This window comes from Microcaecilia unicolor, chromosome 1, assembly GCF_901765095.1.
Source record: "Microcaecilia unicolor chromosome 1, aMicUni1.1, whole genome shotgun sequence".
Lineage (NCBI taxonomy): Eukaryota > Metazoa > Chordata > Amphibia > Gymnophiona > Siphonopidae > Microcaecilia > Microcaecilia unicolor.
Genome location: NC_044031.1, coordinates 375270649 through 375295546, shown reverse-complemented (window position 1 = coordinate 375295546; position 24898 = coordinate 375270649). Strand labels below are relative to the sequence as shown.

The 24898-nt window shown below is 42.8% G+C and overlaps 1 protein-coding gene across 1 annotated transcript in view; it reads right to left on the bottom strand.

Annotated features, from left to right (window-relative positions):
• The window catches only part of TRIO (trio Rho guanine nucleotide exchange factor), a 905131-nt gene that overhangs the window by 431519 nt on the left and 448714 nt on the right, over window positions 1-24898 (bottom strand). The window contains 2 exon segments of the mRNA XM_030209962.1: window positions 17224-17398; window positions 20777-20946. Of these exon segments, the coding sequence (XP_030065822.1) occupies window positions 17224-17398; window positions 20777-20946 (345 nt within the window).

Sequence of the window (24898 nt, the reverse complement as noted above, 5' to 3'; positions counted from 1 at the left end):
TCATGAAGATACTTTGAAAATTATCTTCAGTGTGGCAAGGGACCTTAAGAATGTGTGCATCATATTTCTTTGATTTTATGAACGTGAAATTTAAATTATAAACATGTGGCATTCTAAAGAGAGCTTACCAGCACTGACATTTTTTTTTGGCACAGAGCTCTTGTCTTCCCGAGAGGAAGGAAAACTATGCAAGTAGCAAACACATGGAATGTTTTAAATTTCCAAACACAGGCCATCCAACACAAACTTAGCAAGACTCCACACCACCTTATGCTGGCAGAGCCAAGAAAAAGGGAGGAGAAGAAATGAAGAGAACAAAAGAAAGGCCTTTGAGTGCTGTTCTACTGCCCACAAAATGACCTTCACTGATTTTTTTTTAAACTTTACTGTACTCTAGGAGGACAGCAGCAGTTCATCTCTGTCTCCACAGGCTCTGTCCTGATCTGCAGAAGCCTCAAACACTTATGATTTTATATTTAAATATTTTTATTAAAGTATAAAAAGGAACAATATTCTGCACAATTGTTTATAAATCATAAATAGAAAATAGTAACAATGAACAACTGAAATAATCCAGCACAACACCTGACTTCTTATACCTCAAGGAACCCTAACCACCCTGTTAAAATATCCAGGACAAAATACAACCCTCTCTGTATGCCCTACCGAGGGAGAAATATGCCCTATGAAGCACTGTTATTATTCATCCATAGATTAAAACATCATAAGTCATCAACAATCTCAGGATTCAGTCTAGCTCTCCAATCCTCCACAGTCCTTCCCACAATAGAAAATATCCTCTCAATGATGTGCTGGTAGCAGAGATACACAGGATCCCCCACGCAAGTTTTGGCCAGCACTTTTCCTTGTTTTTCCATAAAATCAAAACATCGTCATCTGCATCACTCGAATATAAACAACTGTCCAATTCATTGACAATAGCCTTCGACGGAGGCATTGTTCTATAAATTTGCTCATAGAACTGGTAACATCCATTTTCATTATTTGGGGGAGGGGGGGGGGGCTCTTCCATAGATGTGATGCTTTCTGGGAATGTGAATTGTAGAGGATCCCAAGTTGTTAATGTTGATGGCCTCCAGCCTTCTAGTTCAATCTGATTTTAGTACAATCTTTTCAAAGATTCAGTTGTCTGTGTACTTACATCATCTGGGACGATAAATGGATTGTCTTTCAGATGTGAGTGTAAAAGAAAGCCAACACAGTGTAGTGGATGAACTGTCAATTAAGTGTTTGAAAAGCTCCTTGATTCCAGCAACAATGGATGAATCTGTTGCAGTAACAGTAAGATGCTTGAGCAACTGGACACATGATGTAAGGACCTTACAGATGAGCAGACAAGACTTGTTGCCACATCAAAGGTAGACTAGACACAAATGATGTCATTGAACAGTGCTTCATTTAAATAAACTACAGAAGCTGCTTTTGGATCATTGAATTAAGTTGCCAGTTGTCTAAGGTGTGTTAAGTTTTTACATATTGATTCTAGTATTTTAAAGATGCTATTCCATCTAGTTGGAACACCATGTTTAAGACTAGTCTCAACCTTTTACAGAATGACATGGGAACAAAGGTTGTCTCGCTACCCACAGGGTTAACCGTGTGTCCCCATCCCTGTGACATTCTCTACCTTAGATTCCTATCTGCCTCTTCTGCTGTAGTCAGACTCAATGTGTCACCCTTTCAGCGTCACAGGACTTTAGTGTCCCATGTGGTAAGCTGGCAACGCCAACCCCATGCAGTAAAGGAAGAGTACAGGGCCCTGATATGCTGCATTGTCACTATCATCCTACAGCAAAGTTGGGATAGAAGTGAAAAAGAGGGAGGGGAGTGGGGCAAAAGACTAATGAGCTCATTTTTAAAGCATATTGACATCTCAAAATGGCCAACACACACCCACCTGCCAAAAACATCCAAATTGCGATTTTGAAAACAAGAATCTGGTCGTCCTACGCTGCAGTTTGGCCAAATAGCAAGGGGACTTGCTGTGGGTGTGTTTAGGGCGGGACTAGTGCCACCCAAATTTAGAATGTCCAACAGAGATAATCAATTTTCATATTTTTCCTAAAATCAATATAAGATTTAGAAGACTGAAAAACAGGTGCAATCATAGTCCACAGTCTTGCCAGTTGAAAGGCCAAACCTAATTCAAACAAATGTAACCTATTTTTCCTTTTTGGTGAAGGAAAAAAGTAGCCTACTGAACCAGTACGTCTGGTTCTCAAAGCAAAGGTATATATAAAATATGGATATAAATAAACCAGTGCCAAACCATGTAGTACTTTAAAAAGAAAACATGCCAACTTGAAAGTCAGTGCAATGTTAAATAGCTAGGATTGATACTATAAAATTTAGCAATCCAAAAATCAGTCGAATATCCGTATTCTGGATCATCTGCAGTCTCCTTACTAGACTTCTATTACATCCTAAGTACACTTTATTATAATAATCCAATTGAGAGATTAAAGAGAGACTGAACTCGGATTCTAAATTGATCTTGTTCAAAATAGCTATGCACACATCAATATACAGGGTAAAGTGCTTCTGTATATGAAAGAAGAACGGGACTTGGGAGTGATTGTGTCTGATTACCTTAAAGTGGTCAAACAGGTAGAAAAGGCAATGGTCAGAGCCAGAAGAATGCTTGGGTGCATCAGGAGAGGGATGACCAGCAGGAGAAAATCAGAGAAAAGTTTTCTTCACTCAACGTGTAATTAAACTCTGGAATTCATTGCCAGAGAATGTGGTAAAGGTGGTTAGCTTAGCAGGGTTCAGAAAAGTTTGGACAGCTTCCTAAAGGAAAATCTATAGACCATTATTAAAATGGACTTGAGAAAATCCACTGCTTATTTCTGGGATAAGCAGTATAAAATGTTTTGTACTTTTTTGGGATCGTGCCAGGTATTTGTGACCTGGATTGGCCACTGTTGGGAACAGGATGCTGGGCTAGATGGACCTTTGGTCTATCCCAGTATGGCAATACTTTAAAAAAAAAAAAAAAAAAAAAAGAGGTGAGGGTTCCCTTGTATAAGTCTCTGGTGAGACCCCCCATTTAGACTACTGCGTGCAATTCTGAAGACCGCACCTATGGAAAGATATAAACAGGCTGGAGTTGGTCCAGAGGATGGCTACAAAATTGGTAAGAGGTCTCTGCCATAAAACATACAGGGCCAGGGTTATAAATATCAACATGTATACGCTGAAAGAGGAGAGGAAGGTAAGAGGGGATATGATAGAGATGTTTAAATATTTTGGTGGCATTAATGTACATGAGGTGAACCTTTTTCGAATGAAGGAAACCTCTGGAATGAGAGGGCATAGGATGACGTTAAGAGGAAACAGGCTTAGGAAGAATCTAAGGAAACACTCTCACAGAGAGGGTACTGGGAGCGTGGAATGTCCTCCCGATGGAGGTCGTGGAGAAGAGGACTGTGTCAGAATTTAAAGTGTGGGACAGGCATGTGGAATCCCTTAAGAAAAGGAGGACTTAGGGTTTTGCTGAGGAAGGGCAGACTGGGTGGGCCTTTTGGCCCTTATCTGCCATCATGTTTCTATGTTCTACTTAGATTTTATTCAGAAAACCACTATTTGCCGACCTGCATTAACTGTTTCTTGTAGCTTGCCCCTGACCGTATGTTAATCTGCTGGAGGAGGATGGGTTCCCTAAAGATTTTGGCTTCATATTCTAGTGGAGGGGAGGGTATCAAAACACACAGATAATTCTTTACCTCCTTTTTGGGTGTTATCGCTATCAAGTTTATCAAGTAAGCTTTTGGCTGGCATTTGTCACTTTTCATATACAATTATTTATATAATCATCTTGTCTTGCCTTCTTTAGTTTTCAGCCATCTGAACTGTAGCCTCAAACCCTCCCAACTCCCATTTAAATTGGTTGGGGGTACTAAGGGTACAGGAGCCTTTACATCCCAGAAGGTGACTTGTCATTAACCTTCATTAACAGCTACCAGGTGTTTTCCACAGTTTGCCCACTCCCCTCCAAAACAACCATTGTAGCAACAAGTCTTTCGGAGTGGGCACACAGGTGCAGATCCTTAAAAATCTGATACAAAGGAACTCTAAATCCCTCCCATAGATGTCACTGTTGTACCTGTGTCACATTTGTTTCCATATACCTCTTCACCTTGTCAACAAAGGCGTATGTGAAGCTCTTAAAAACAATTTTCCTTACATGAAAAAGAAAATAGATTTCTCAAGTACATTTGGCCTTGTTTTATCTGTTCTTAGCAGTACAGTTCATGGTGAGCAGGAACTACCACTACATCCAGCCATGAATGGCTGCCTTAATGACATGTTTCATAACCCTCCCTCTTGAACAAGTCACGAGAGATCCACACTGCTTCAGAGGAACTGTGCTGTGGGTGACAACAGAGAAAGACAATGGCAGGTAGTACAGCTAGACTAACATCAGTATGTTGTAAACAATCCTAGCCTTCCAATCAGGGAGGTCATAAGCCAGAAAGTGCAGTGTGGGAGTGCCTGAGGGATGTATGCCATCCGCAACTGCCTGGCACCTAACACTGAAAACTGCAACAGATTCATGGATCCAAGGCTCCTTTTGTCAACAAAGGCTCTATAAAAAACATGAGTTAGGTAGGCATACCCTAAGAACAGGAATGACAGTGTTCTGGTACTATGGGAGAAGGCTAATGAAAATGGCATCCGCTTCCCTTATTGCATAACTGAATAATCTGCGACACAAATGAGCCCTGCCCACTACTGATTTAACAAAGAAGCTATGTCCCTTCAGATCAAGAACTGGAGACCCCCCAATCTCTACCATTTCCCTTTGTTGGGAAATCAATAAAACATAGTAACATAATAGATGACAGCAGAAAAAGACCTGCACGGTCCATCCAGTCTGCCCAAGAAATGTGGCACTTTTTTGTGTATACCTTACCTTGATTTGTACCTGTCTTTTTCAGGGCACAGACCGTACAAGTCTGCCCAGCACTATCCCCGCCTCCCACCATCGGCTCTGGCACAGACCGTATAAGTCTGCCCAGCACTATCCCCGCCTCCCATTACCAGCTCCGTTAAACAATCTCGGCTAAACTCCTGAGGATCCATTTCTTCTGAACAGGATTCCTTTATGTTTATCCCACGCACGTTTGAATTCCGTTACCGTTTTCATCTCCACCACCTCCCGCGGGAGGGCATTCCAAGCATCCACCACTCTCTCCGTGAAAATATACTTCCTGACATTTTTCCTGAGTCTGCCCCCCTTCAATCTCATTTCATGTCCTCTCGTTCTACCGCCTTCGTATCTCCGGAAAAGGTTTGTTTGCGGATTAATACCTTTCAAATATTTGAACGTCTGTATCATATCACCCCTGTTTCTCCTTTCCTCCAGGGTATACATGTTTAGTTCAGCAAGTCTCTCCTCATACGTCTTGTAACGCAAATCCCATACCATTCTCGTAGCTTTTCTTTGCACCGCTTCGATTCTTTTTACATCCTTAGCAAGATACAGCTTCCAAAACTACTACTACTACTTAACATTTCTAGAGCGCTACTAGGGTTACGTAGCGCTGTACAATTTAACAAAGAGAGACAGTCCCTGCTCAAGAGCTTACAATCTAATAGACAAGTGAACGGTCGGTCCGATAGGGGCAATACTCCAGATGGGCCTCACCAATGACTTATACAGGGGCATCAACAATCCCTTTCTTCTGCTGGTCACACCTCTCTCTATACAGCCCAACAACCTTCTAGATACAGCCACCGCCTTGTCACACTGTTTCGTCACCTTCAAATCCTCAGATACTATCACCCCAAGTTCCCTCTCCCCGTCCGTACCTATCAGACTGTCGCCCGCATACACATACGTCTCCCGTGGATTTCTATTCCTTAAGTGCAAATGTTTTTGCCACCGAACCAAATCAGACATATTTACTCTCTTTCAGATCAGAATCATTTTAGGAAGGTAAGATAGGCACTAGTAGTCTCTGGATATGCTTTGGCTGACCTCACACAAAAGTATATCCATAGCTTACAAATGATTCACAGCTGTCTAGAATGGATAATTACCGTCTGCAGTCTAGGACACAGATTAAGGCCGCCGGAGACACACAGCCGGGTCCACGGCAGAACCGACTGCTGTGAGCCGCCTCCCTTCCACTCGTGCCAATGCCACTCCCTCCAGCCCGCTTACCTTTCTGTCTCTGCCTGCAAGGGGGGCCCCAGACACCATGCAAGCCTCTTTCTGCCTGCCTGCTCCCATGGTCTGTCCTCTCCTGTTCCTTATCCGTGCCGAGTGTCTAACTCGGATGACTGCAATTAACCTCAGTAGTGTCCAGTACTAAGCATCATGCAAATAGGAACAACAAACATACTTTGAAATGTCTATATGTAAATGCTAGGAGTCTAAGAAATAAGATGGGAGAGTTGGAATATATTGCACTAAATGAAAAATTGGATATAATAGGCATTACTGAGACCTGGTGGAAGAAGGATAACCAGTGGGACACTGTCATACCGGGGTACAAAGTATATCGTAGTGATAGGGTGGACCGGACTGGTGGAGGCGTAGCATTGTATATTAACGAGAGCCTTGATACAAATTCAGCAGGACACAAATCCACACCCTTGAATCATTGTGAGTTGAAATTCCATGTATAAAAGGGAAAAGAACGGTGTGATAGGAGTGTACTACCGTCCGCCCTCGCCAGGATGAGCAGGTAGACGCAGAAATGATAAAGAAATCAGAGACGCAAACAAAATAGGCAATGTGATAATAATGGGGGGACTTCAAATTATCCAAATATAGACTGGTGTAAATGTAACATCGGGACACGCTAGAGAGGTACAATTCCTTGATGAAATTAAGGACAGCTTTATGGAGCAGCTGGTGTAGGAGCCGACGAGAGAAGGAAAAAATTCTAGACTTGGTCCTTAGTGGAGCGCATGATCTGGTGAGGGACGTTATGGTACTGGGGTCACTTGATAACAGTGATCATAATATGATCAGTTTTGATATCAACCTTGAAGTAACTATACACAGGAAGTCAATTACATTAGCGTTTAACTTTAAAAAAGGAGACTATGATAAAATGAGAAGAACGGTGGGAAAAAAAACTTAGGGAGACAACTGAGAGGGTAAAAACTGTACAACAGGCATGGATGCTGTTCAAAATACCATCCTGGAGGCCCAGACCAAACATATTCCACAAATTAGAAAAGAAAGACGGAACTCCCAAAAGACAGCTGGCCCTGGTTGAAAGTGAAGTGAAGGGAAGCTATTAGGGCTAAAGAAATGCCTTCAGAAAATGGAAGAAGGAACCGTCTAAAAATAACAAGAAGCAGCATAAGGAGTGTCTAAGCAAATGCAAGGCACAGATAAAGAAGGCCAAGAGGGATTACGAAAAAAAAGATAGCATTAGAGGCAAAAAAGCATAGTAAAAATGTTTTCAAGTATATTAAAAGCAGGAAGCCGGCAAAAGAATCGGTTGGGCCGCTGGATGACTGAGGGGTAAAAGGGGCGATCAAGGAAGACAAAGACGTAGCGGAGAGATTGAATGAATTCTTTGCTTCGGTCTTCACTGAGGAAGATTTGGCTGGGATACCGGTGTCGGAAATGATATTTCAAGCGGACGAGTCGGAGAAACTTACTGACTTCACCGTAAACCTGGAGGACATAATGGGGCAGTTCAGCAAACTGAAGAGTAGCAAATCTCCTGGACCAGATGGTATTCATCCTAGAGTACTGATAGAACTGAAAAATGAGCTTGCGGAGCTACTGCTAGTGATATGCAATTTATCCTTAAAATCGGGCGTGGTACCAGAAGATTGGAGGGTGGCCAATGTAACGCCCATTTTTAAAAAAGAGGAGATCCGGGAAAGGGAAGTTTGCTTCAACCATGCATTTTGTTCTAAATGCCTGAAGCAGCACAAGCTGAATGTTTCAACGTATTAACTGCCTCATTTAAATTCTATCTTTTTTTCAGGTATTACTCCCAGATCTCCTCTTTTTCTCAGCATTATATTTTGGATGCCTTCATTTGTTAATGTGTGTACTTTTTCATGACAGTCATAACTAATTTTTATTTATTTGGATTTTGCTCACACCTTTTCAGTAGTAGCTCAAAGTGAGTTACATTCAGGTACACTGGGTACTTCCCTGTCCTGGAGGGCTCACAGTCTACATTTGTACCTTAGGCAATGGAGGATTAAGTGACTTGCCCAAGATCACAAGGAGCAGCAGTGGGATTTTAACCGGCCACCTCTGGATGTCAAAACCGGTGCACTATGTCTATGGTGTTATCAGCACATTGTCAATACTGGAATCTTTAAGAAATCAACACTGTTTGACCATGTATTTAAAATGATGTCAACAGATAATTGAGAAAGGCGCCCCAAATCCTGTCGGTGTCTCCTTGGAAATACAAATTATCCCTCCTCTCCCCACCACCAAATCCAAGAAAAAAATGTAGATATGATGATTTTGTTTCATCTGCCAGATAATGGCAGTTTAGTAGTAAAATTTCTTAAGATACAAGTGGACGTGCATAAATTTGCTCAACAGCCTGATGTAAGAAGGGGGTCACAGGCTGTAAGAATAGCCATACTGGGTCAGACCAGTGGTCCATCTAGCCCAGCAGCCTGCTTCCAAAACTGGCCAATCCCAGTCACAAGTACCTAGCAGAAATCCAAATAGTAGCAACATTCCATGTTACCAATTCCAGGGGCAAGCAGTGGCTTCCCCAATGTCCATCTCAATAACAGACTACAGACTTCTCCTCCAGGAACTTGCCCAAACCTTTTTTAAACCTAAATGAGCTAACCACCGTTACCACATCCTCTGGCAGCGAGTTCCAGAGCTTAACTATTCTTTGAGTGAAAAACAAAAATAAACCCCACACATCAGAATAGCTCTGCTAGGAGCACAGCATCTCCGGATTAGAATCAGGAGACTGGATTTATTTCACCAAACCGTAAACACAGAATATAGTTTTGAAAAAAAGGGGGCTAAGCAATCCATTGAAAGACACGTTGGCCATTTTCAAAAGTACTGCTTCAACTTGGCAATACGGTGGCCAAGACATCGACAACCAAGGGATAGAGGACCGGTAGCATGGTCAGAGTAACAATCTAAGAACCACAGAAGGACTAGCGTTCAATCCCACTGATGCTCACTGTGATCATGGGAAAATCACCTGACCCTCCATTATCTCAGGCATCAAAATAAACTGTGAGCTCTCAAGAGAAAGAAAATATCTACAGCACCTGAATGTAGCTCACTTTGACCTACTATTTAAACTACTCTGCTTCATTTTTGGTTAATTATGATTGGGGGGGGGGGGGGGTTCCTGTTAACCTGCAAATCTTCTGACAGTGTATGAACTTTCCAGAAAGTGAAACTCTTAACTAGGATTTCTTGTACTATCAAATGGAATTAAGCTGCAGTCCGCACACAAGGGACATTCGGGGAGTGACAGGCCCTAAATTGTGGAACAGTCTCCCTTTGGAGTTGTGATAGGTGCAACGTTATTTGGTTTTATGAGGATGTGACATGTATCAGTATTACAACTCAAAATACAGGTACCTACTACTACTACTTGTTTTCCACATGTCTTAGCGGCTCTTAGCTGCATAATTCCCCCCCCCCCCCCCCCCCCCCCCCCTCCTTTCACTGCTCTGTTCTCTTGGGAACAGAACCCCCCATAAGTGAGAAACTTTCAAAGTGTTAGCTGATGCAACAAAAGTGACAGACAGGTGGCACCTTATAGACTAACAAATTTATGAAGGAATGAGCTTTCAAGGACCAGAGTCCACTTCTTCAGATGCAAGAAGTTAAATTAAGATGCAAGGGAGAGAAGGTAGGCTACAGAGAAAGTGGCATCTATTATTTATTAACACTCGTGATAATTAGTTTTTACAGAAACTGAAATTGATGTTTGTCATAACCTCAATGTATATTCTAAAGATTTTCTAATCTACGATGATATAAATGAATTGTTATACTGTAATCTACTAGAACTGGAAAGGTTAAGTTGAATATAAATATCCACCTTAAATAAGTGCAGGGCATGGTACAGAAAGGGTGAGGAGATAATGGCTGCACAGTTTCGTTAACGACAGCTGTGGTGGGGTGAGAGATAAAGACAGGATGATCTTAGAGCAATTACGTATGTTTTTTAAAATTTCATTTATCATCATTTATTTACAGCCCTTATCCAGAGTGGTATACCTATCATTCATAACAAAATATTACAAAAGAGAAAACATCTACAACAACTCAACAAAACATAACAAATGCCAAATCAGCACATACATAAGGTCTGTTAGCTGCCTAGGTCACGGTTTAGCCTGTGCCAACAAATGCTGCTTCAAGTGTTTCTTAAACAATCCTGAATTTTTCTGTGTCCCGAGATGTTCTGGCAACTTATTCCACTCTTGCGGTCCAGCAACAGAAAAAAAAAAAAAAAAAAAACACACATCTCCTCGTCTGAACCAAATGAAACATCAAAAGTCCGGAACTGTTACCAAACAAGTATTGTCCAAACAAAGTGCCCGCTGTGGGTGATATATATGAACACAACCTGATAAACACTGAGATGAATCATGATGCACACAATAACAAACCAGCATCAACAACTTGTACTTAATTCTATCATGCATTGGAGCCAACTCTGTGGGTGCTTGAGCACCCCCAATATTGAGGAAAATCCTTGTATGTGTCCAGGGAGGGGCTATTTTCATTGGGCTTAGCACCCCCAATAATTTTGAAAAGTTGGCTCCTATGCTATCATGCATAGTTAACCAATTTCACTTCTGAAACCAAGATGTAATGTGTTCATATTTTGACAGCCCATATAACAGGCAGACTGTCATATTCATCACTACATATACGTGCAGCAGGTAATCCCACATAACAAATATTGCAATAATCCAAACCTGTCAACACTAAACTCTGTAATACCTTACAAAAATCACCTTGAGAAATTAGTGGACGTAACTTAGTTAACAGTCTTAGCTTATGAAACAATCTTTTCACCACAGAACATATCTGAGATGAAAAAGACAATGTAGTATCAATAAATACTCCCAAGTTTTTTACAACAGTACATATCGGAATCACAGTATCTGATATTACCACTTCAGCTGAAAAGGACATTGTTGATTCAGTAGTAACCAACAATAATTCAGTTTTTGACATATCAAGGGATAAACCATTCTGAAGCATCCAGTGATGCAACCTTTCCAAAATTACCTGCAATCGAACCATATCAGGCACCGGCCATGTCAGTGGGAGAATAAAACTGAATGTCATCCTCATAAATGCGGTATGCTACTCCAAACTTCCAGAGAATCTTACACTCAGGAGCCATATAGACATTAAACAACATCACAGACAGAGGTGAACCTTGAGAAACTCCACATTTCACAGATCTCATAGTAGACAGTTCATCCCCAACACTAACCTACATTCTCCTGTCAATAAGATAAGACTTAAACCAGGTCAATACAGATCCTGCAATGCCACAGATGATCGAAGGTATCAAATGCAGCAGACGCATTGAGAAACACCACAAGAAAGCTGACATGGTTACCCAACCTCTGTTGATGGTAGTGTGCCACGAATCAATTTTCCCTATTCAGGCCTAGGGTGATGTGTCAAGCTTTTGGATGAGCTTGCTTTGTAGAAGTAAAGCAAACATTAACATCGGTTCTGATTTTTGTTAGAATATGTGGTATACAGAATAAAATTGAACCTTGAAAGACTGCTATGTTCTCATAAGTATTGCCATACTGGTACAGACCAAAGGTCCATCAAGCCCAGCATCCTGTTTCCAACAGTGGCCAATCCAGGTCACAAATACCTGGCAAGATCCCAAAAAAAAGTACAAAAGATTTTATGCTGCTTATCCCATAAATAGTGGATTTTCCCCAAGTCCAATTTAATAATGGTCTATGGACTTTTCCTTTAGGAAGCCGGCCAAACCTTTTTTAAACTCTGCTAAGCTAACCGCCTTTACCACATTTTCTGGCAACGAATTCCAGAGTTTAATTACATGTTGAGTGGAGAAAACTTTTTTCCCGATTTGTTTCAAATTTACTACTTTGTAGCTTCATCGCATGTCCCCTAGTCCTAGTATTTTTGGAAAGCGTAAACAGACAATTCACATCTACCCGTTACACTCCACTCCTGCTGTATTTTTTTATGTTGACATTTCTAATGCTGGCAGATCAGGAATATATCATATTGGAGGAAGAACAGGTAAATGAGCTCTGGATGTTGCAGCTGATATTGTTATCTGTATGAATATGGGGAGAGAACTGGCATCTGGGTTTCTGGCAGGGTCTAAGCTCAGAGTGGGTGACATTGTACAGTTTGTGGCTGCTGGTGAGCATCTGTTTAATAAGATTAGGGGGCTGCTGATATGCCAAGATAGGAATTCCACCACAGTCCTGGGAGAGGGTGGCATAGTTGTCCAGCATGGATTTGGAGGTCCTTAATTATATAGCTTCCAGCAAAAACTACTGAAAGGTGAGAAAGTGAGAACTGTTTTTTTTTTTTTGGGGGGGGGGGGGGGGGGGGGAAATAGATGGTCTTTGTTCCTGGGTATGTGACTCTGCTGTGTTAGTTATTTCAGTCGAACAAATGTGGTTGTACCATAGGGTCTGGCTCTAGATAATGCATCCAATGGCAGGTGGCAGCTGGAAACATGTAGATGTGTGTGAAAGTAAGAATCTAGTACAATACAGTTATATGTCCCTCATGCAATTGCACAGTGGTTTCTAAAACAAGAACTTGCTGTGTGGACTGTACTAGGCTCAGATTAATGATGGGGTGGTGTTTGTTAAATTCTTGATGGAATTTCTGCAGGTCTTCAAGTCCATGGGTCAGATGATGAAGATATAATCAATGAGTCTCAGTAGAGGCTTCCGGGTGTTGGAGTTGAGGAAACTTGCTCTAAGGCAGCCATGAAAATGTTGGCACATTGTGGAGCCATGCAGCTACTCATGGCTGGGCTGCTGATTTGCAGATACAGTGGGGGAAATAAGTATTTGATCCCTTGCTGATTTTGTAAGTTTGCCCACTGACAAAGACATGAGCAGCCCATAATTGAAGGGTAGGTTATTGGTAACAGTGAGAGATAGCACATCACAAATTAAATCCGGAAAATCACATTGTGGAAAGTATATGAATTTATTTGCATTCTGCAGAGGGAAATAAGTATTTGATCCCCCACCAACCAGTAAGAGATCTGGCCCCTACAGACCAGGTAGATGCTCCAAATCAACTCGTTACCTGCATGACAGACAGCTGTTGGCAATGGTCACCTGTATGAAAGACACCTGTCCACAGACTCAGTGAATCAGTCAGACTCTAACCTCTACAAAATGGCCAAGAGCAAGGAGCTGTCTAAGGATGTCAGGGACAAGATCATACACCTGCACAAGGCTGGAATGGGCTACAAAACCATCAGTAAGACGCTGGGCGAGAAGGAGACAACTGTTGGTGCCATAGTAAGAAAATGGAAGAAGTACAAAATGACTGTCAATCGACAAAGATCTGGGGCTCCACGCAAAATCTCACCTCGTGGGGTATCCTTGATCATGAGGAAGGTTAGAAATCAGCCTACAACTACAAGGGGGGAACTTGTCAATGATCTCAAGGCAGCTGGGACCACTGTCACCACGAAAACCATTGGTAACACATTACGACATAACGGATTGCAATCCTGCAGTGCCCGCAAGGTCCCCCTGCTCCGGAAGGCACATGTGACGGCCCGTCTGAAGTTTGCCAGTGAACACCTGGATGATGCCGAGAGTGATTGGGAGAAGGTGCTGTGGTCAGATGAGACAAAAATTGAGCTCTTTGGCATGAACTCAACTCGCCGTGTTTGGAGGAAGAGAAATGCTGCCTATGACCCAAAGAACACCGTCCCCACTGTCCAGCATGGAGGTGGAAATGTTATGTTTTGGGGGTGTTTCTCTGCTAAGGGCACAGGACTACTTCACCGCATCAATGGGAGAATGGATGGGGCCATGTACCGTACAATTCTGAGTGACAACCTCCTTCCCTCCGCCAGGGCCTTAAAAATGGGTCGTGGCTGGGTCTTCCAGCACGACAATGACCCAAAACATACAGCCAAGGCAACAAAGGAGTGGCTCAGGAAGAAGCACATTAGGGTCATGGAGTGGCCTAGCCAGTCACCAGACCTTAATCCCATTGAAAACTTATGGAGGGAGCTGAAGCTGCGAGTTGCCAAGCGACAGCCCAGAACTCTTAATGATTTAGAGATGATCTGCAAAGAGGAGTGGACCAAAATTCCTCCTGACATGTGTGCAAACCTCATCATCAACTACAGAAGACGTCTGACCGCTGTGCTTGCCAACAAGGGTTTTGCCACCAAGTATTAGGTCTTGTTTGCCAGAGGGATTAAATACTTATTTCCCTCTGCAGAATGCAAATAAATTCATATACTTTCCACAATGTGATTTTCCAGATTTAATTTGTGATGTGCTATCTCTCACTGTTACCAATAACCTACCCTTCAATTATGGGCTGCTCATGTCTTTGTCAGTGGGCAAACTTACAAAATCAGCAAGGGATCAAATACTTATTTCCCCCACTGTATAAATATTTTTCAAATTTGAAATAGCTGTTGTCTTCTCCTGAATCTGAATCTCCTTTCCATTTCTGTTGTTTTCTCCCTTCCTTACAACTCTAACTTTCATTTCTCTATTTCTTTTCTTTCTTATTCTCTTGAACATAGCTAGATTTTGCTCATCCCCCTATCTACTCCACCCTCCAGTCCTCAACCTCACTTTTTCAGTTGCCTACCTTCTATCTTTCAATATTCCACTCCCCCTTCTTCCCATTCTACAAATCCCCTCCTGTATCTGTTTCTCCAGTCTTCTGCACCCCCTTTCTTTCCACCTCATCCCCAACCCTCTTTCTACAGCCTTTCCCAAGCCTCATTTATCTTCCATTGCCTTTCATTCCCTTGCTATCCCCAGCTTTTTCCCCTGTCGCTCATCCCTTTCCTTGTCCTCATCTTTTTTTTTTCATCCTTTACCCCCTACTTAGGTAACCCTTTTCACCTCCTCCTCAATTTCTTCATTTTTCCTCTTCTCACTTCTTAATGGATCCGTTCCATACCTCTCAGCCCTTTTTCCAGCATCTCCACATCCTTCAGTTTCACACCATCTCTCCATCCCACCCCACTTTTCTATCCCATCTTAAGTACCTATACTCCCTACTCAGTTTGCCCTCACTGCCATACTGGAGGGTACTGAATACAGTATTTCTAGTTTAGACTAGTGGCAGTGGTGATCACGGGAACAGCACATCTAGATGCAGGATGCAGTGGTGGAATAGGGGACTGGTTATGAGCATTTGAAGTACCTTATTCCCCGGCTCTCTGGTTTCCCCAGTCTGTTGCACACATGGTTGCTGAGGAAGGCATAAGCTTGATGCCCGTGTCAAAACGTGATGATACACCACATGTTCAGAACCACTACCTTTAGTTGAGCTTTAGTCTCCGCATATGTTGCACATTACAGAGCTCCATTTTGTCCATTCAAAGAGAGAGATCCAGTCTTCACACATTACTACATACACTAGTTCTAAGCAGACTGAACTATGGTGATATTTTTCTTGCACTGCAGTTTATTCAATGTATGGCCAAACTCCTTTGTTTTTTTTTTTTTGGGGGGGGGGGGGGCTGTTACGAATATGATAATGTAATTTCTTTTGTGTGATCACCACTGGCTCCTCATCTCAAAATTAAATTTAAAATTCTAACTCTGATGGTTGGAGCTCTTTTCACAAAATGTCCCAAGTACATATTTACAATAATCATTCCTTATTCTTCAGCTGGTACCCAAGGTCTTGCAACTCAACTTTCTAGCACTGCCTTTCCCAATTAGAATTTAGCTTGAATCTTGCCATTTGACTTTTTGCTACATTGCATCCTATATTTGAAATTCATGCCACCATACTTAAGGGAAAGTTGTACCTATTCTTTCAAATCTGGCCTAGAAACATGGCTCTATGAACAAGTCTATAGGCAATGAATGGCTATCCAATGATACTCCAACAATCAAGGGTTGACAATCTGCTGTTCTCTGGCTTATGGACTGTGAATGATGAATTTTTCATTTCTGCCGCCTGTCTACCTTTGTCTCCCCAAATTAAAAGTTACCTTCCCAACTTGTATGTCTTGTCATTGAATATGTTTTCTGCTATTTCTAGACTCTAATTTTTAAGTAAGCCACTTTGCTGTACTGCTCAAAAAGCAGTTTACCAATAAAAAAAATAAATTTATGAGATACGGAATCAGAGACTGCAGTACAGCATTAAACGTAGATTTTACTTCCATGGAGAAGTGAATGCACCAATAGCACAGGGGTGTTAGTGATCATGTAAATCCTCATTATCCAAAACAAAAGAATGGCACCTCCTCATCTGTATTTCCCCATGGCAGATGTACTCTCTTTTTAATTATCATCCCATCTCCCCTGCAGAAGTCAGTAAAATCCATCTCAGACTGATGAAAAGCGCACTTTTACAATTCAGTCAAAGCACGTAACCAATAAGAATATTTTTCTTTCTTTCAGAGAAGCTCAAATACCTGAAGAGGGTAAATCCTCAGACCTAATCCACTCAGTACAACAGATTATGGCATACACCAAAAGGGGCATGTGCTGATCACCACCATAAAGCTACAGTCACATCATTTGGCCACAGAAGCAGTAGGGACTTCAGAACATACTAGAATCCTAGGTTTGTGTGTAGAAACCCATCAGCCTCGCCTACCTCTCCTGAAGCTGGCACTGGGGAAAGGTAAAATAGGTGTACATAGGGCGTGCTCTGCAATTACCATGGCACCAGGAAAAACTAATCTACGCCTGAAAGGAGACAGCCACTCAAGCACACATTTAATTTAAAAATAAAACTTCACTCTGGCATTGAACATACTAGCTTTCAAATGTAACATTCAACCCTCTAACCCAGCACGGAAGGGGGTGGGGGGAAGGGGTGGAAGAGAACAATATCAAAATCACCTCCTTTGTTAGCTTTCTCTACTACCAACCCCAGGAGGGCCCCTGCTATCACTAGGAATACCATACAATTTCTGACACTAATTTGGTAGATCAGCTCCAAAACTGAAAATAGATTGAAAGTATATTCCTCTGTGACTGCTGCCCCTCTCCACCAAACCCCCAACTCACATCTATGGCATCTCTCTCAAAGATGCGCAGCTGTAAGAACAGTTCCAGTTTGATCTTGCGCTCCTGGAAAAGCTCCTCCATCTGAGACTGGGCCTCATCCAGCTGCTGAAGGACACTCTCTATGTGATTGATGGAACTGTTATGAGGTGTCTTGTTGCTGGAAATAGCAGAATCCCTAAAGGAGGAAGATGGCAATAAAAGAAAATAAGGAAAAAGTATCATGTACTTTGTAAAATTCATTCAAAAACCAAATGATTATGATGAAATTTTACAGTAAAATCTGACAAATCAAAACAGATGCACGCTATAGACAGAATGAGGAAATGCAATTCTTTCAAACAATATTCACCACCATTTGAGAACATGAAGTGTGCTTTTTCTGAGTGTTTCCGTAGCTTGGTTTCAGACTGTGCACTATAATACAGAAGACCCATTTCAGAGTCCCTTGCTTGGTTGGCACTGACATATACCCCAGTTTTGGCTTCAACATTCACTATAACTACCAAAAAGTTCAATTGTGTTACATGTTCCTAGATTTGGCTGTGCAACAGGTTTCAGTTTATTAGAGAACCTGGTGAGTAGCCAAATAAGTCTGAGACGTCTCTGTTAATTCTATGCTGGCTTGAAATTTCACTGCTTTGTTCTACTGGCAGAGTTTCTGAAGCCTCCTCCGCCCCCATGTCTGCGCACATGCGTCTCAGCACTAACATAGGAGATAATACCAAAACAGCCCAACCAGTCCACCCAATACAGTTAGGGTTATAACTGCTGCTGCATAGTAGTAGTACTTCTGAAAGAGCCAGAGGAATTAGTTCACATCTTCCATTTCTTCCCCACCAAACCAGAGTCCAACTCGGAGTCATCCACAGTGGCCTGCTTTTCAGTTTACATCATATGAAAACATCAGCCTACTAGGGCAGGTGGCAGCCTAATCAGGTACAGGAGTGGTACAAACAGCTTCTGAACTGTAAGAAATTTTCCTCTAAGCCAGCACATCCAAAATCTCACTATTTCTTTTGGCTATGAAGCCTTAGTTGCTGAACTTTGATTATTTTTCAGAAATGTCCCACTAGCACCCAGTGTAGTTACAAATACCTGCAAAGCCCGTCTCCCTTCCCCCATTCTTTTTAGATGGTATGTTACTGAGATACGTCGTATTAGACAGTTGTTTTTATGTTGCTATTATGTATTTGCTTTAATTTAAGAACCAGTTGTATAAATTGGTTTCAGATTGAGCTCTACAATATTTTATGTGCCCTTTTATCTAAATTTTTAAGATGCTTTTTATGTTTGCAAATGTATGAATCTTTGTACATTTGTTTTTAGTTGTTCTGGCCTTGACACAGCCAATATTCCTGGCAAAACATGGCCATGTTGAGCACAGATGATTGTTAACCTGGGAGCCTTTTTACTGAACAAAAAACATAAGCCATTATTAAGATGACTTGGGCAAATCCACTGCTTATTTCTAGGATAACTACTACTACTACTTAACATTTCTAGAGCGCTACTAGGGTTACGCAGCGCTGTACAAATTAACAAAGAAGGGCGGTCCCTGCTCAAAGGAGCTTACAATCTAAAGGACGAAATGTCAAGTTGGGGCTGTCTAGATTTCCTGAGTAGAGGTGTAGTGGTTAGGTGCCGAAGGCAACATTGAAGAGGTGGGCTTTGAGCAATGATTTGAAGATGGGCAGGGAGGGGGCCTGGCGTATAGGCTCAGGAAGTTTGTTCCAAGCATGGGGTAATCCGAGGCAGAAAGGGCGGAGCCTGGAGTTGGCGGTGGTGGAGAAGGGATTTGTCTTGAGAGCGGAGGTTACGGGTAGGAACGTAAGGGGAGATAAGGGTAGAGAGGTAAGGAGGGGCTGCAGATCGAGTGCATTTGTAGGTTAGTAGGAGAAACTTGAACTGTATGCGGTATCTGATCGGAAGCCAGTGAAGTGACTTGAGGAGAGGGGTGATATGAGTATATCAGTCAAGGCGGAAGATAAGATGTGCAGCAGAGTTCTGAATGGACTGAAGGGGGGATAGATGGCTAAGTGGGAAGCCAGTGAGGAGTAGGTTGCAGTAGTCAAGGCGAGAGGTAATGAGAGAGTGGATGAGAGTTCGGGTGGTGTGCTCAGAGAGGAAGGGGCGAATTTTGCTAATGTTATAGAGGAAGAAGCGACAGTTCTTGGCTATCTGCTGGATATGTGCAGAAAAGGAGAGGAAGGAGTCGAAGATGACACCGAGGTTGCGGGCAGATGATACGGGGACGATGAGGGTGTTATCAACTGAGATAGAGAGTGAAGGGAGAGGAGAAGTTGGCTTGGGTGGGAAGACAATAAGCTCGGTCTTGGCCATGTTCAGTTTCAGGTGGCGGTTGGACATCCAGGCAGCAATGTCGGATAAGTAGGCCGATACTTTGGCCTGGGTTTCCACAGTGATGTCTGGCGTGGAGAGATAGAGCTGGGTGTCGTCAGCATAAAGATGATAGTGGAAGCCATGAGATGAGATAAGGGAGCCCAGGGAAGAGGTGTAGATTGAAAAAAGAAGGGGTCCAAGGACAGATCCCTAAGGAACTCCAACAGAGAGTGGGATAGAGATGGAGGACGAACCTTGAGAGTGTACTCTGAAGGTACGATGGGAGAGATAAGAGGAGAACCAGGAGAGGACAGAGCCCTGGAACCCAAAAGAGGACAGTGTGTCAAGAAGTAAGTTGTGATTGACAGTGTCAAAAGCGGCGGATAGGTCTAGGAGGATGAGGATGGAGTAGTGACCTTTGGATTTGGCGAGGAACAGGTCATTGCAGACTTTAGATAGTGCCGTTTCTGTTGAGTGTAGGGGGCGAAAGCTGGATTGAAGAGGATCGAGGATGGCATGAGAGGAGAGAAAATCAAGGCAGCGGCTGTGAACGGCGTGTTCAAGTATCTTGGAGAGGAAGGGTAGGAGGGAAATAGGGCGGTAGTTGGAGGAACAGGTGGGGGTCAAGTGATGTTTTTCTGAGGAGCGGTGTGACTACAGCATGCTTGAAGGTGTCCAGGACAGTTGCAGTGGAGAGAGAGAGGTTGAGGATATGACAGATGGGGGGGGGGGGGGGGTGATAGTAGGAGAGACGGTGTTAAGTAACTTGGTGGGGATGGGATAAGAAGCATAAAATTTGTTTTACTGTTCTGGGATCTTGCCAGGTTCTTGTGACCTGGATTAGCCACTGCTGGAAACAGAATGGGCTTGATGGATCTTCCGTCTGTCCCAATATGGCAAAGCTAATGTTATGTTAAGTGTTCCCCCAATGCAACATACCTCTTTTTTGCATGGCACAAAAGAGATCAAATATTTTCCTATACACAAATATACACAGAAAAGAAATGGATATTTTTCCAATCTATCCAGTGTGTATTTTTTTTAATCCACAAAGCAACAGTATCCACATAGTACAAGAGAATACCAACTTCTCCAATAAGACAACGAGCATGCTGTCCAGAAGCATGTCTAATGTGCCTCAGTATTCAGAAACTAGAATTTGCAACCAAATAATTAGGAGTAAACATTAGCAAGTGTAACACAAGTAACTGACCTCAGCTGTTGAATCAGATCCTCTCCCTCCTTGATGACATTGACTGTCACCTGCAGGGTGGTCTGCTGCTGCTGTCCAAAGCGCTTGATCAGATCTTGTACCGCCTCCACGGACTCTGCATACACGTCATCCAGCAGCTCCTTCTGCAGCTCCTCCAACCACGTCCACAGCTAAAGAAAGGGAAATAGTAACAGAAACAGCCCCTTACAACCATGCAAGCACTGCTCAGGGCAGCTCTAAGAGAGGAAAACACCAGCTCTGAGAGGGCAACATGTCCAACCTAGATAACTTTTCTAAACTTTCACGACAGCATTTGGTTGGTTGCTTTAATGATCCCTACAGCTTCTGGTAAGCAACATCCAAGAAAGGTCCTCTCCAAAATCAAGTTTTCACATCTATGCAGTAGCCCTGCATGCACAAGACAAAATGTGTCTGTGACAGACCTGTCTGTTTTGCATCGGGAAAGCATGATCTTGTATTGTAAAAGTTCTTTGAAAAATCACTGGGAGGGAGACTGTGATTAACAGATTCGAAGAGGGATGAAGAGAGGAAGGAAGGGAGGGAATGTACATTCTGACCTGTGAGAGCATGCATGACCAATATCACAGCAAGGCATTCTATACTGATCATATGTCACTGGGAATTAACACTTCCCTACTCAACACAGGGCACAGATGAGAGCTAGCACCCTGAAACCTTTCAACCTTATTACCTCTATTATATAAAAGCAATGTGTAATCATATCAACTATGTACAACAAGAACAAAATCCACAGCCTAAAACCATTTACACCACCAATGCAAAACATAAAAACACAATGACAGTCATAAAAAGTAAACATGATTCAACTTAAGGTTGTAATTTGATATTCTACCTACATGATTCTTTTTTTAATTATTTATTCTCCATCCTCCACCCATATTAGTGTGTCCAGGGAAGACCTTGAAGAGGAATTCTTTATCAGAGGCCTCGGCACTGCACAGTGTTTATGAAGATATATACCTCGTCACCAGCCATGGTCTTGGAGCTGAGAGGGACGGTTTTCTGCCTCCTACAACTTTACAAAGTGTGATACCTTTCTTGACCAGCAGGGAGTTGGTGGAAATGCTAAAATCTCTCTTGCTCTGATTCAAGATGTGTCTTCACCTACATGCTGCCTAAAACTAAGTCATTATGATCATTATATGGAAACAGCCAGGGCTTAATTTCGGGGGAATGGCCTAGAACACAGTTCCACCACTTCTTTTGAGACCTCAGACAGCAGGGGTGCTCTGCTCCATCCCCTCCCTTCCAGAGAAAGGGAAGAGAAAGGGGAAGCCTAGTTGTTTTTAGTTGCTCCCTCATCTATCCCTCTTCTACTATTGCTCTTGACCTTGGCTTGCCTGCCCCTTTCCCCAGCTCCAGTTCCACTTCATTTTTGTTTACAAATTAGGCCCTGGAAATTGCAATTTTTACAAATCAAAATGTGTTAACCAAATCACCAAGCTCTACTTCCATTCAGGAGGAATATTACAACTGGGTTCACAATGCAGAACTCACGCTTTAAATTGCTTGTCTGATCTCTTTAAAAAGGACTCATGCATTTGGACCTCCCTTCACATGCTCACCTGGCAAACCATTACTCCCTCTCCTCATGATTGGAGCAGCCAGATTCCTATCTGTACTATGCCCAACACCTTATTTAGTGTTTTTACATCTCGCTTTCTCAAGCAGCTCACACTGTAGAACAAAAGTTCATTTCCCTCCCATCTCCTGGCACCTGCCTTCCCAACATTTACAGTCCCTCTTCCCTCCTTACCACAATTAGAGTATGTCCTTCTCATTCAACATCTCTCTAATCTGCTCAGCCACCTCCTGATGGCTAGAGTTTAAAAACACATGGATCAGCATTTCCCTGACAGAGAATAAAAAGGGAGATTGTGGGATAGTACAGATGAGAAGGCAGGAGAAGTCTAGAGGAAACCTAAAGAAAGTCCAAAAGGGAGGAGAGTAGGTGGCAGGATGAGTGTAGCAGATGGGTGAAGAGAGGGCAGGGGAAGGTCATGAAACTCACTCATTCATGACCCAGCATTGTGAAAGTTACGCATGTACACTGTGACACTAAAATGCCTTAAACAGCACTAGCAATTTTAAGAACTTTTAGTATTTGAGAAAAACAGAACCCAAACCAGATGTCTTACTAGCTGGATACTTTTTTTTTTCTCCCAGTTGAAATTTCTGCCAGACACCTGAGATCACTCTTCTCTTGCAGATGCGCTTGTGCTGTGGACAGGAATATCCTGTGACATCACCTCCTTAGTGTACTGAATGCAATGGTTGGTTTCTTGCACTTTCAGCAAAACATACTCTTGCCTCAAGATTCACAATACACTTCCAAACACTTGTCTTTTCTTGAAAGGTTAATTCAAACTTTTTCCCCTTCTCTTTTCCTTTCCCCTCCCCCATGCCCTTCATTATACTTAGGGGTCTAGAGAGATCAACATCGTCTAGCATGTCTGCATATCATAACATAGATCCATCTTGTTAAAATAGTTGGCAACGTCTCACCTATAATATTTATATGTACTGGTGATTACCCATAGTGATGTTCTGGGAATTACTTATATATTCAACTCACTGTCCTCTCCCAGCACTAACTGTACTCTTGATGGGCTGAACTGACAAAATGACCTCAAAGGAAATGATTTCTGGCTCCGATGTGGATGAGAGAGTGAGTGGGTGGGTGGAGTCCCGACAGTGAAATTATGTCAGAGTCCCATGAAAGTTTCTGGTCCCTTTCACGGTCTCATTCTTGCCAAGTGGCTGCCAGCTCACTGCAAGCCCTGATCCCTACCAGCTCTCATAAGCTAAGCTGTACCAAAGCTGTGTCAGCATTTCAATGAACACTGCCATATCAGTGGCCCAGTAGTAGACACTATTAACTGCAGTTATTTAAATTAAAAAAAAAAAAAAAAAGCAACTGTCAATTATTTACAAATTTCTGAAAAATAATGTTTAAGAAATATACATTTATGACAGTGGGAGAGTGATCTGGGTGAAGAATCAACATTGGGGGGGGGGGGGGGGAGTGGAAAACTGTATTAAAAGAAGTATATAAGGTTTCTATCCAGTTTATTTTCAAAAGAGATCGCCAGCCATCTTCCGACACAAATCGGGAGATGGCCGGCCATCTCCTGAAGCCGGCCAAATCGGTATAATCGAAAGCCGATTTTGGTCGGCTCCAACTGCTTTCCGTCGCAGAGCCAGCCAAACTTCAAGGGGGCGTTTCAGTACAGTAGCGAAGGTGGGACAGTGGCGGGAAGGGGGCGTGCTTTGAGATGGCCGGCTTCGCCAGATAATGGAAAAAAGAAGGGTGACCCTGGCGAGAATTTGGTCCACTTTATTTGGTCCCTTTTTTTTTCAGGTCCAAGTCCCAAAAAAGTGCCGGAACTGACCAGATAACCACCGGAGGGAATCGGGGATCACCTCCCCTGACTCCCCCAGTGGTCACTAACCCCCTCCCACCCTCCAAAAAACTTTAAAAACTTTTTTTGCCAGCCTCAAATGTCATAATCAGGTCCATCGCAGCAGAATACAGGTCCCTGAAGCAGTTTTAGTGGGTGCAGTGCACTTCAGCCAAGTGGACCCAGACCCACCCCCCTCTACCTGTTACACTTGTGGTGGGAAATGGGAGCCCTTCAAAAACCACCCAAAACCCACTGTACCCACATGTAGGTGCCCCCTTTCACCCCTTAGGGCTATGGTAGTGGTGTATAGTTGTGGGGAGTGGGTTTGGGGGTTCAGCACCCAAGATAAGGGAGCTATGCACCTGGGAGCTATTTTTTTATTTTTAGAAGTGCCCTCTATGGTGCCTGGTTGGTGTCCTGGCATGTCAGGGGAACATGTGCACTACAAATGCTAGCCCCTCCCACGACCAAATGCCTTGGATTTGGCCGGGTTTGAGATGGCTGGCCTCGGTTTCCATTATCGGCGAAAACAGAGGCCAGCTATCTCAAACCCGGCCATCTCTGACATTTGGCCAGCCCCAACCGTATTATCGAAACATGGACGCCCATCTCGTTCGAAAATACGGTTGTAAGTAGTATACTATCAGAAACTTATATAATATTTGCCCTAAATACA